Genomic DNA, 13,691 nt, shown 5'->3' with positions numbered 1-13,691 from the left:
CACACAAACTTTACTTCAAGAAAAGCGGTGTAAGGTAACAATAGTTTCATTCAACTTCAGACGACAGAAGCACAAAGATGGGGAAAATGACAAAACACAGGCGCAAATGTGAAAAGTACATGCTGGTGGGTGAGAGTGTGATGACACATGTGAATTAAGCGATTTGATCTTACTGTTAAATGTCCTTCATGGTGGTCGGGGAAGTGGATGAAAAGGTACTCTGTAGCCACCAGCTGCATGATAGAATCTCCCAGGAACTCCATCCTTTGGTTGTGGCCGCTGGATGAGAGCAAGGAAGGGTAAAACACAAAAAAAAAAACCCTCATGAGATAAAAGACGGATACAAGGGAAAATTAAATTGTAGAGAGGGTAAGGTGGGAAGGCAGGGAGACATGGGGTAAAAAAAAAAGAGAGGACAGGGAGGGTTTCACATGAAGTTATTCAGCTACACATCAGTGGGGCATGAAAGGCATTGTGCTCTCTCGACAAATCTACCAGGCTTTTAGTCTTTCAACAGAAACAGTGAAGTCGGCTGATGTACATTTCATGGGTGGCCTTTGGGAACAGCTGCACTGACAGACTGTGTGACAACTTGGAGGCTGCCTGAAGTAGCAGCCCCTTCTGAAGAAAAAACCGACGGGGCTTTGATTGCAATTCAAATATAAAACGGAGGGGGGAGAGAGAAAAAAAAAAAAAAACATGCTTATAAAACCTCTGGTACACCTGCAAGAGCGCCTGTCAAAAAAAAAAAATCCTAAGCCCATAAAAGCAGCAGCGAGCAGGTTTGGAGAACAACTTCCATCCTTCTAACAATTCCTAGAAAAAAAAAAAAAAAAAAGCTAATGGCAGCGCTGTGATACTGTACATCACTTCCCCCCGCCTTTCTTCCCAGCAGCAGTGAAAGGCAGGGAGCATACTGTGACTCCCCTGCACAGTGCTAGACAGGGCAGCGAGGTGGTGGTGGTGGTGGTGGTAGGAGGGGTGGGGGCATTACTGCTGCTGCTGCTGCTGTAATGGTCATTAATTAAACAGAATTATAGATTAGCATTGCAGATGTGGGGCTGGTGCTGTGCCAGGGCAGGAAGCGTCGGGGTGGAGGGTGATGGTGGGGGGGGGAGCGTTAAGCGAGGGCCGTACAAGTGAGGAGGTACATACAGCAACGGAGCACATATAGATATGAGCTCCTCACAGGAGGGGAAGGACTGAAGATGAGAGAGCAAGACTCAGAGGTAGAAGAGGCGAGGAGGAGGAGGAGGAGGAGGAGGAGGAGGAGGAGGAGGCTGACATCAAAGAGAGAAAAAAGGTCAAAGTTTATTGTCTGATTTCTGGTGCCTCTGCCTTTTATGAGCCACAGCCTATCCCAAGAAATCTGAGCCAAAGACACAGTGAAATGGCATCTTTGGAAGGGTTGCAACTATTGTTTTATTTATGATTAATCAGTCTATTTTTTTTTCCTGTTGATCAATCAAGGTCAATTCTTATGAAGAATGCCCATCGCAATGTTTAAATTGCTTGTTTTGTCTGATCAACAGTCAAAAGATACATTTTCACATTAATTTTCTGTTGATTGGCTTATCATTTCCACACTAAGGTTTAGCTTATGTCATGATATGAAACAGGAAATGTGTGCATGAAGGGATCTTTGGAGGGTTTTATCACTCTAAAGTGGGCATGACGGAGTCGCTGAAGAAACCACAGTGATTCTAAGATGGGTATCCCCCCCCTCCATTATTCAGTTGTAGAAGGCCGGTCGCCTCCATCATCATCATCATCATCTCCGTCGCCCACATTGTTATATCAGGAGGCGGGAGGATGAAATGAAAAATGAGAAAAAAAAAAATCAATCAATTCCAGCCACGGCTCTTTTGGAAGTGTCAACAAAAAGGTTTTTCCCAACTTACATCCAAACACAAACCTCTGACCTGTGAAATAGACCTGTAACTGATTTCATTATGGATTCATCTGTAGTCAATGAAATGCCCAGTCCAAACTCACATTCCCAGTTTGCCTGTTTTGTCTAGCCAATAGAGAAGCTGGAAAGACAGAATGTTTGACAATTTTGCGTCTTAAAGGACTTTCACGATGGATGATGATGAAAATATTGTTTCATTTCTTGTCTATTGACGAGTCAAGGTTGGTTTATATGATTGGAGAGATTCACTGGTCACTGATCAAAAGTATTGTACAGGGATTTTGATTTTTTAAAGCTCAAAAACGTTTCTTTTTTTTTACGTTTATGACATGAATTCAAAGATAACAGGACACTTCATGCAGGGATACATGATAAATAAGAAGTTGAAAAGCTACTTTTTTAATGTCTTTAAGGTCTTTAAGAGCTTTTTAATGAAAAGGTTGGGATGAGAGGGGGAAAAGGGCGGGAAACGGAGGCCATCAGGAGTCTCCTTGCACATGCGAACAGGATCGTTGTGGATTTTTCTCAAATATCGACCACATATAGTGAGCTGGGAAACGGGTACGCCGGGGAGAATATACTGGGTTAGAAACGGATTGAGAGAGTATAGCGTGAGCTAATTTCATGTCCAATAGGAGGCAGAGTGAGAAAGGGAACAGCGGAGTGACAGTGAGAGACGAAAGGAAGAAAGAGAGGAGATAGAGATAGAGGGGGGGGGGGGGGGGGGGGGGGTCAAAGAGGAATGCCGTGTGAAGCGGCACAAAGAGCCATCCCTTATTCACTTCAACAGCAGAGGCACAATGCTCCAGTAAGGTGGGGGGAAATTGAAGTAAAGTGTTGAGCCGAGGTCTTTATTCGCCTTTGACTTTGATCTAAAATACCTTTAACAGCCCCTCTGAAGAGGCTGCGACGGGCTGCCCGCTCCAAACGAGGGGAGCACTGCATTTTTTAAGGCCTCCCCCCTCCTCCTCTCCGTTCGTAGGGAAATAATGTTCTTGTTTCATATGCGCAAGATTCAAATGTGTAATCTGCAGCTACTTTCTGGGAGGAGGAGGAGCGAGTGGGGGGGAGTGACTTTGGAATCACACATGCAGAGACTTTCTGGGTAAAAGCAATAGAAAAGAAATTGTTGTAACATATTAAATTATCAATATATATATATATATATATATATAATGTAACCTCAGGGTCCTAAATGGATAATAAATAAAGTGAGTTTTCATATTAGAAGAATCACCTTGGCTTCAGATTCACTGTAAGAATGATATAAAAACTTGAATTACAACATTTGATTTGACTTGTTTAAATACAGTAATACCTAATGAAGCTTTTATATATATATATATATATATATATATATATATATATATATATATATATATATATATATATATAGAAAATTACTTACATAAATGAAAGTGTAAGAAAATACTGGAATCACCTCAGCATGCTGTCACTTGTTTATTCATGCAATTAAACACTGTTTTCTGACTGACACTAATGACTATGATGTAGATAATTTGCTGAAGTTATTTTACTTGTCATGTATTCGTTTTTAAAAAAATATGCTTTTTTAAAATCTAAGGAGCCAGAAGTGTCGGCCTCGCTGAGGAAATGCTTGTTTCTATTTTGTGCAACCTCGATCTATTTAGTAAAGTATAATTGCTTGTATAAATATTTCAAATAACCGCTCTGAAAGCTGCACAGTGGAATGTACTTTGATTTAACAAATACTGAACTTGAGGAGAGATGGATCCTTTTTCACTAACAGTGAAATTCTTGCAACACCCTGCTCTTCCGCTGTGAGAGAGGAGATAGGAAGCCCAGCAGCGCCTGGGGGGCCAACACTCTCCATTTCTGCTGTCTGATGGTAGCCTCCGGTCTCCGCCGCCTCTCGACAGGGTCAACTCCCATCTTCGCTGTCTTCTTCTAGGTCGGTTTGTCCTCTACTTCTGCATAAAGTGATAGGCCGAAGGCCAACTCAGGTCCTGTCTCCTCATCTGCTGCCTACCTTATTGTCTGACCTTCCTCTCCGTTATCTGACCTCGTTCTTCTCTCCATCACGACAGCGTGACCTACTTCGGTATAACCTTTGGTCCTTATGGGCAGTCGTTGCTCTGTTCCAGCTTTCAAGTCAGTCGGCTGTATTTAGGTCAACCTGCCTTCGGCCACTAATGAGCTAATGAACATAAATCACCCAGAAAAATATAAGATTTTTTTTTCCGTTTTGCTCAAGGAAAATTAACAATACTATTTGGTGAACTAAAAAAAACACATTTGATTAAATCACCTAGCATGGATGTGATGCCTCCAAGTTGGTATCAAGTCCTGAAAGAAAAGATCAGCGGGAGACAAACCTCTGGACCTCTAATCGACTTCACTAACCATGAGTGAGGAGAGGTTTGACATTTCAGTGATGGATTAGACCATACAAAACGGGGTACAGTATGTGTGAATGTGGGCAGGATACACACACACAAACACAAACACACACACACACACAGAGCAATGTCCTTGTGGCAAACCTAAGCAAGCAATTACAGAGTGCAGCCTGCCAATAAGATATCAGAGGTGAGCTGCCAACGCTAATTTGCTTTAGTTGTCAAACTCACTATTGTGTTTTGTTGTAAAGCTCTGAAGTGAGCTAAGCTTTCGTTGCAAATAATCCTCTCATACACAAAATCACAAAAAAAAAAAACATAAATTGGAGTGAACAGTCTCATTAGTGAAAACATTTTCCTCATGAAAGTTGCAATCTTTTCAAACTTGCATTCTATCAAACGAAGGAGCAAGGTTACGCTGTAGCTACACAACGATGTCATGTTTGTTACAAAACAGACCGAGGCGCTCTCCGATCAATTTGAAGTCATCTCCAGAGAAGTTTGGAACTTGACTGGCTATTGAACAAATGTCATAACAGAGGCCGAGAGGAGAAAAAAAAAAAACATTTCAAATGTCGGTGCTAAATCACTATGACGTCACTGTGCAATTAACAGCGAAAAAAAACAGGTCAAAAATAAAATGCATGTCTTTCAAAACAGAAGAGACTTCATTATTGTACAGTATAGTATATGCAGTCTACATTAAATCTGGATAAAAAAACAAATTTAAGAGAGATTCACAGAGAGGAGAGAAGCATGACAATGAGAGGGAGAAATCTGTCAAATGAGGTATGTGGCTGCAATGAATGATAAAGAGGAATTGCAAACCTTCTGCCCTGGACAGCCCAGTGAATCAAAACACCATTTCCCATGGGGCAGTGGGGTTATGGCCTCACAGGTACAGGCAGACTACAGATATGGGGACTTCAGAGTCCCAACCCCCCTCCTCTCTCTCTCTCTCTCTAAGCTGTGAAACCCTTGGATTAGGCACCAAGCCAAAAACAAGTGAATCTTTCACTAAGGTACTTTGAAACATGACATTCAAGACATCACTTGCTATAGAGTCAGTGTTAGTGACTGAAGATGCGGGGGGTAAACATATGATGATGTGGGAGGAGGAGGCTGCTGCATTTACAAGAGATACAACAATTTAAAATGCTCGACGCAGGATAAAACTCCCACTATCTCAGATCATATTATAAATTATAATGCATCATGCCTCATCACCTCTGAAGGGAAAAAACAGACAAAGTCTGGCTAGTTCTGCAGCATCCTTGCAAATTACATCTGGCCAGCTAGTGCCTCACTTTGCATTTTAATTGGCTGTAACTCTATTATCCACAAACAAACAGCGAATGTACTTACAGGGTGAGGTGGTTGAAGCCCACGGTCCTCAAGGTGAACGCTCTGGCCAGCAGACGCACATGTGTGAACAGAACGCCGATAGAATCCTCAAAGTTGGTCAGTTTCTGCAGGACTGGAGACGTCTCAATCAGCTGCCTGTCTGTTTGAGGCTCCTGGACCTGGCCATGGAATCATTCAGTCAAAAGTCAGAGATATTGTTCTTTATTTTATATGAATTCTTAAAGTGTTTGGGGCGATGGGGTAACCAGGGAGTGTAAGATTCTCTGAATCAAGTTGTTTTTACAAACTAGTGTAAAACTTTGATAAAGGGAAATGGAAAGAGTAGAGCGAATGTATCTAATACACTACATGACCCCAGTCCACATGGGTTTGTGTACTCTGCAGCAGTTTTTCATTGTTTGGACAAGGCCCCTTCATTCCAATTATGGTAAACCTTACAGCATTAAGGCTTCCTCCTAAACGTTGATCATTCAATGCATCAGTCAAGAAGCCCCTATGTGGAATCACTGTGCACAGTGACGTTGCTAAAAAGTATGCAGAGTAAGGGTCTCTGGCACAACTTCACCTACTTCCAAGGTGCACAGAGAAGGGAAATGAGTCTAGAGAGATGAGAACTCCAGCAACACTTGTAGTAAGAAGAACAACTTTATTAGTTGACCGACGCGTTGTGGCTTGTGGCCTTAATCAGGGTCATCATAAAACACATTACAAACAGCATTTAAATAAAGTAAGATTGGGATGAAAAAAGGTAAAAAAAAAAAAAAGGTTCAATCATATACATCCAGACACACATCAGCCAATGGGGCATCTACAAAGATGGGTTGGATATATGGTCATGTGGCTTCAGGCCAATCGTTGTCCAAGATGAACAGAGGCAAGGGGCATGGGTGACACCATATTTGGTCCATTAGCTAGAAAGGTGCAACTAGGGGGTGGTACTTGGGTTTTTATTAATCCAAAAATGTGCCTATTACCCGTCAGTCAACTAATCAAGTTGTTCCTCATACTACAAGTGTTGCTGGAGTTCTCATCTCTCTAGAGTAACACAGGGTGACAGCATGACAGGCTGTAAGCTTTTACCGCAGGACAGCATGGCGCAGAGCGGGCCAACACGGAGCAACCCGGTGTTGAATATTAACAAAGTTGGCTAAACTTCTCTTGAACCAGATGCTGGTACAACCTGCTCTACTGTCCAGTTAGATTGACTCTTCGGGCTGACGGAGCTGTCAGCAGCCGGGCAGGACAGACTCTTTATATTTCTCTGTGTGGAAATCTGATGTTTTCACATCACAGATGAAGAACAACATTAAAACGCAAGTCTTACAGGTAAAAACATGAGACTCATGTAGGCTGTTACAGGAGGTTAGTGTAGGGCAGCTGCACTGCAGGTGTGCTGGATTTGTACTGTAACTGTGCGAAGGCATGAATAACATTTCTCATAAACATAGGGAGGCTGTAATGAAGGAAGAAGACGCGTGACAGCCCTGAACAGCATCATATTATAATTAAGACAATAGTGTGTGGTCAACTTTGTAGCAACAGGTTGGGGAAGACCCTTTCCTGTTTCAGCATGACAAAGGTTTTCCCATTTTTGGAATGAACCGGAATGAGAGCCCGACCTCATCACCCAACATCAGCAGCCGACTTCACTAATGCTCTTAGTGGCTACAAATCCCTGCAGCCAGGTTCCAAAAATCTTGTAGAAAGCCTTCACAGAGCAGAGGAGGCTGTCATAGCAACATATTCATTCATGCCCGTGGTTTGGGCATTTTGGATGTTAATACGATCACATTGTGTGTTCACGTGGTTTGAATGTGTGGGAGGTCAAGATTATCAGAAGCCTACCAGAAGATGTCAGATAGTTGGAAGTGATTAAAGTTAATAAAAGCAGAGGGTGAAACTTTTATTTTTTAGTAAAAGTAAATGGAAAGAGTAGGAGTGAATAAAAGGTCGCTAATCATAGCATATGCACTAGGGGTGTGCCCAAATACAAATACATTATTCCGTGAAGCACAAATAGTGGGTTTTTTTTTTACAAATATTTGTTTCATACAGATATTTTTAAGAATATTTGTTAGTTAGAGGTCTGTTTGCAATGAGGTGAAGAGTAAAGTTTTAGCTCAGTAGTCAGCACAGTCGTCTATGATCTGGGAGACTCCAGTTCGAGACCCAGTTTGGGGACCTCCTTCGTAAGGTAGTTTATTCATAAACACTTATTGTAACACTTTAATTTTCCAAAATTAAAAGTCTAATAAAAGCAAAAACAGGATTTTTAAGCCTCTTTCCACTTTTATTTGAATACAAATACAAATAATTTTGCTGCCTCAACAAATGCAGACACAAATACAAATAGTGGGATCTCTGCACATCCCTAATATGCACTTTTCACAACAGTGTACATTACTGCATGACACAACTCTCATTTAAGGCAGTAATGTAGGCAACATAGTCTTTGTTGCTTTAATTTAAGAAAGACATTTGTTAACTTTTATTATTTTATTCCTGTGCCATGATTCAGTTTTATGTATAACATCTACTTTGTGTCTTGTGCTATTTATAATTGTTTTATTTTATTTCATTTTATAGATTATTTTTCTTTTTTCTTTCAGTTTACACATCTCATTTCTACTGAATCTGTGATATTTTTTGTTTAGCTTTGTGTATGTACATTTATTACTGTGTGTACATTTTTGCAAGAATAAACCAAACCAAAGGGAGAAGAAATTGAAAAAGGAGGTTTGGGATTTAAAAACAGCAAATATGTGTCCAAGAACAACCAGCATGACCACTTCAAGGATCCTTGAAACATAAACATAAAAAAAAATTAAAAAAAAAATGCTACTTGCTCAATGAAGTCATTCCACATAAGCGTGTCAGATAAATGAAATGAACCTCTACACTATGTTCTGCTTGAGGGCCTGTTTAGGGTGTGTGTGTTTTTACCCCCCCCCCCTCAAAACAAACTCTGCAGCAGATGGAATATCTTAGTCATTAAGTTTTTAGTCAAACAGCTCATTTTTTTCTCTCTCTCTGTCTAAATCTGGTGATTCAAACGGTCAATTAATATCTCTGGTGACTCAGCCGTACTGTAAGTTTCCTTACTTGTTCTTAAAGCAGGCTATATCAAGAGACTCTTGGCCTTGTGACTTTGATGAGTTTTTAAAAAGAATGTTTTCAAAGTTGTGAAAATCGGTGTAGATTATGCTTTTAAACATTAGCTTTAAGGCTTGGCGAGTTCAGAGGTAGACGGGTTCAGCGAAAACATTCTGCTTGATTTAACTACAATATTTGCTCATGCCTTTGCTCATTAGAAAAAGAAATGATATGCTAAGAAAATATGTGCGTGCATGTTTGTTGAATCAAGAGATATCCTTATGGGTGCATTAATTAGGCTGCTGGAAACCTCTAATTGGTCTCTGCGTGGTACAACTGTAAGCTTGACCAAGACATCTTTTCCGAAGAAAAAGATACATTGAGCAACATAATTTCATTTGGACATTCAAAAGGGAAATAAGGCGCATTCAGCTGACCTTGTTAGCTTGCTCCATTTAGCTATACACTATAAAAGTACCCCCAAAATAAGAATAAAGAACAACAATTTAAGACTCAAGGGGAAGACGGACGTTTTCTTCATTTTCCAGCATCTTCCTTGTCTGTGTTTTCATGAAGAAATGACAAGTAAACAGCTTTCTCAGTGTCTCCCATGTCAAGCAACTGTGTGGAGCAGAGATGTATTTTTAAATTCAGTATTTTAATTGGAGTGCTGCCGGTAATGTCATGGTTCCATCTTCCAATATGTCCTAAGAAACATTTCATTTCTGCCTTTTTTTCCCTCCCTCCCCTCTGTTAATTAACGAAAGGCGTTTAAATGTCATGCATCACAACTAACGACATCTGACGAGTTCAGCACTCATAGACGCTAGCTGTCCTTCAGGGGGAATGGCCAGCAGCAAGGCTTCAAACGAAGTGAAGAGAGGAGGATGGAGGGGAGGATGGAGGGGAGGTGGGGGGTGGGTGGGGGGGGAATCAACAGCAGTTATCAAAAAAAAAAAAAAAAACCCACTTCTGAAATGGCTTCAAAGCATCACTTTCAGCTCAGTCCAGACAGAAAGCAGAATCAGAGTCGAGGTCTTCTGAGACCCAAAAAGCCTGACACTCATGTATCTCCCTAATAAACCAAAGGAGAATTTTTTGAAATCCAGACTCGACGTAAATGACGTTCTGGTAAATTATTCTGGAGAGCCGGGGGTGATGATGCGCTGGTGCGAATCGAGCGAACACGAAAGACATAAAGATGTGCCTGTCAACCACGAAGCGTTCCACCGCGCTCTGCGGGGCACGTCGGTGGCAAGGCTAATGTATGCGTGTATGCCAAAGACGGGTGTACGCATAATTACCCACGCCATGGCGAGCTGCCATTGCCATCCGCTCAAACCTCATTAAGGCAGCTCCTCTTTCACCTCCGTTTTGTCACTCTCGTCTTGGCGGGCACGAGGAGGAGGGGAGGGGGGGGGGGTGACACCTTGTTACCTCTCAGCAACAATTTGGGGCGTAATGTTCTAGCCTAAACTCCAAGGGGTCTTCATCAATTATAGAATAAATCATTATTTAAATAAATAATGATGGGAAAGGTGTTTTTTCTTTGTGTGAAAATGCTTAGATTATATCATCTCAAAAGCCAAAAGGTCATGATGCTATCAAGCAACCAAGAGGTTGGCACAATTTAACAGGCGTTACCCCACTGGCAAGGGACCACCCAGAGTAAACCTCAGCCGCGCGCAGTGTGTGGTAATGAGGCCGCTTCTCTGAAGCAGCTAATGACTACTCATGCAGCACACTGTGGAGGTTCCCCTCGCACCACAGAGCGGTTGTAGGGCTGACCCCGGGGCACCACCCTGACCACGGTGCCCACCGCTGGGGCCTCTGCTGTGCAACTCACTAGGAAAAACAGACTGCTGGATACAGTGAGTTTATTCTGAGCGCTGACAAGCTCAACAAAAACAGCCGCTCCAGTAGATCTTTAGCATTTTGGGATGGAAAAAAAAACTGAGTGAGGGGGCAAAGTCAGGGGAGAAAAAAAAACAAATATATATACACAGAGATGTACATAAACAAGAACACAGTGTTATTTTGGGCCAAACATGGATATGCAAAAATGTACATATGAAAAACGCAGCGACACTTGTGCACATGCAGGGAGATGAAGAGAATAAAGTGCTTAAAGACGAGTCTCGGCATACACACAAAGAAACACTTTCTCCTCACAAACACATCAGAGAGAAGGATGCCTGACGGTCCCTGGAGGCCCCATATGATTCGGGACTGTAATCCTGTTATGGCATCTTTGATCTCTTCTTCCATATCCTAATTTCAAACAAACACTGTTGACATGTTCAATGTTTCTGGGCAGATCATGCAAAGCAAAGAACGGCAGAGAACACAGAGAGAGAGAGAGAGAGAGGGAGAGACTGAAGAGACGGAGAGAGCATGATGATAGAGCGGAGGAAGAATGGAGCGGCGGGCGGAAAGAGCGCGAGAAAAAGGGAGCGATGGCGAAGAGGAAGAGAGACGGAGTAAATGAAAGAGAGGATTAGGGTCTCGACCGAAAATGGAGAGCAGCAAACCACAGGAAGAGAACAATGGAGACTGGTGGAAGGCTACTGGGGCCTTGTGACAGCTATAAAAGACTCAGTCACCCTCAGGCAACATAAGTAACAGCTTGCCCACCTCTGTTAGCAACACACACACACACACACACACACACACAGAAAAAACATACATTCAGGCTGGAAACTTCAAAGTTGGGAGATCGCTTTTGTGTCTTGGGGGTGAGGTGAGTTTTAATGAGAGGCATCTAGCCAAAATAAACATCAATAATAAAAACATATCTCAACCAACCTGCAGGGGGTGTGATGGGTAGTTGAGCCAGACCTCCCGTAGGTCCTGCAAAGAGAGAGAGAGAAAAATAAAAAAGGGAAAGGGAAGAAAGATGAGCCGTCAGAGGAAAGAGATTTCGGTATTCCCCCCGTAGGTGTGAGGATCATCTGTGTAACTGTACAAAATAAACATGGTAATGACGAATTACATCATTAAAATAATAAATAAACTGCTTTACACGCTGCAGAAGTTGTTGAATTTCATGAATTTCTGAGCGATACAACGGTGGTGTTGATGATTTCGTCTATTCCGGAGACACACTAGCCTCACTGGAATCCAGTACATGTGAAGAAAACCAATAAAAGCTTAATTATGAGAGCCGGAGCCCACGAGTTAAAAGGACTGTTTTGATGTGTGTTACAGGTAAGGTTTTCTGAAGAACGGCTTCATTATGAACTGATTTGTTTGGATAAAATACTGTCCAGCGTGGTTGACAGTGATGGCTCTTGTTAATTATGTTTGTCCTGATTAACTGCATTCATGGAAGCTTGCATTAATTGCTTTTGTTAGGGCCACTTGGAGACAGCAGAATAAGCTCTAAACATTATTATAGACATGTTATACATTGGAAATAATTGCTAAACATTCAACAGATGCTCATTATTCATATGGAGTCTTTGTTTCAGGACACCCGGTGGAATATATGTTTAATATTCACTTTTAGCTCTGTTTTGCTGTCCACCAACTCCTGCAGGAAATATCCGGCTCTTTAGCTGCTAAATGCTCCACTAAGACTCCGCAGTGGACGGAAAAAACTGTGGAAAAACTGTAGCGGTGTGAGACAAGACGGCTCAATGTCGTGGACGCACTGAATTCCTTAGTCCGAGTGTTTTCAGGTGCCATCAGCAGCCCCAGTGGGTGGCGGTGAAATAACAGTGAATGAGTCAGCGTCTCATTTTCAGACCCACGGGTCTGTATATTGACCACCCGCTAGGGAGTAAGGTAGGGAGGGGGGGGGGGGGGTTGGAGATGTGGATTTGAGCGTGAGGTGTTGCAGCTGGATGGTTGGTGCGGTTTGGCTTTGAGAGGTGTGTTGTCTCTAAAGACACATATTGACAGTTCTGGACGGCTTTTGCACTTTCGCCTGTGGAGAGAAATATGTGCAAGATCAACATGTTTTCCTCAATCCTGCACTGAGGGTAACCACACGAGATCGAACGGTAGAGAGACAGAGACTGGAAAATTGACAGACACACAGAGAGAGAGAGAGAGAGAGAGAGAGGAGTTGTTGCCAAGAACAATGCCAGCGAGAGGCAGTTTTTGGGCCTGGGGTCTAAGTTGGGTGAGTCTAGCTGTGATAGAGATGTGCTGAGGGGTCTCTAAAGTAAAGTATCGCTCAGGTGTTTAAAGGGTTCAAGGAATATAAACCTTTAAAACGTGGTAACAGCCCATGGCGTGGGGTTGTGTGTGGTCAACGGCATCAAATGGGCGCCTCATCTTCTCAACTCACCCAGCTGGCAACCCATCGCCTTGAGCAGCCAATGAAAAATGCATGAAGGAGGTCAATACATTTGAGGAAATGCTTCCTTTTGGTTACTTGTCTCTTAGGCTGGAACCGGAGTCGAGAAGCACTAAGTACATAACAGGTATCGAGACAACAGGGAGCCTGCATGTGAATACAGCATGGGTCCTGTGCTGTCGAGGATGGCATCGCTTAAAGAAAAGTCAATAGCGCCGGCTAATGGATCGCTTTGCTTTCGACGTAGTGACTTTGCAGCCACACAAATTGCCACGATACACATGAAAGGACTGATGCGTTTAAAGCTTAGGGCACAGGCATACGGACAATGAGAAAGAAAGGACAGCGAACGAGCAAAAAAAAAACAAAACAAAGAGACGAAGTGAAGTGCACACAAGTTTCGTGGGGCTTGTGATCAAGGCTTATGATTAAAATCCGTCCACAAGGCGCACACGATCCGCCCACATGCTGTATATAGACCCGAACAGCTAATGTTTCAATTACAGCCATTCCAAAGACAAGGCAGACAATGATTAAGCCAGCATCGAGTGGGGATTTAAGAATAACAACAGGTTTTTTTTTTTTTTCACCCTTCTCTCTCTCTCTCTCTCTCTCTCCCAGCATGAGGAAGGTATAA

At 42.4% G+C, this 13,691-nt stretch overlaps 1 protein-coding gene across 1 annotated transcript in view; it reads right to left on the bottom strand.

Moving 5' to 3' along the window:
- Positions 1 to 13,691, bottom strand: part of drosha (drosha ribonuclease III) — a 91,464-nt gene that overhangs the window by 21,097 nt on the left and 56,676 nt on the right. The window contains exons 24-26 of the mRNA XM_067578647.1: positions 11,557 to 11,601; positions 5,659 to 5,816; positions 174 to 279 (exon numbers count right to left, since the gene is read on the bottom strand). Of these exons, the coding sequence (XP_067434748.1) occupies positions 174 to 279; positions 5,659 to 5,816; positions 11,557 to 11,601 (309 nt within the window). The remainder of the gene's footprint in view (positions 1 to 173; positions 280 to 5,658; positions 5,817 to 11,556; positions 11,602 to 13,691) is intronic.

Source organism: Thunnus thynnus, chromosome 21 (assembly GCF_963924715.1).
Source record: "Thunnus thynnus chromosome 21, fThuThy2.1, whole genome shotgun sequence".
Taxonomy (NCBI): Eukaryota; Metazoa; Chordata; class Actinopteri; order Scombriformes; family Scombridae; genus Thunnus; species Thunnus thynnus.
This window is presented reverse-complemented; position numbering and strand designations above follow the sequence as displayed.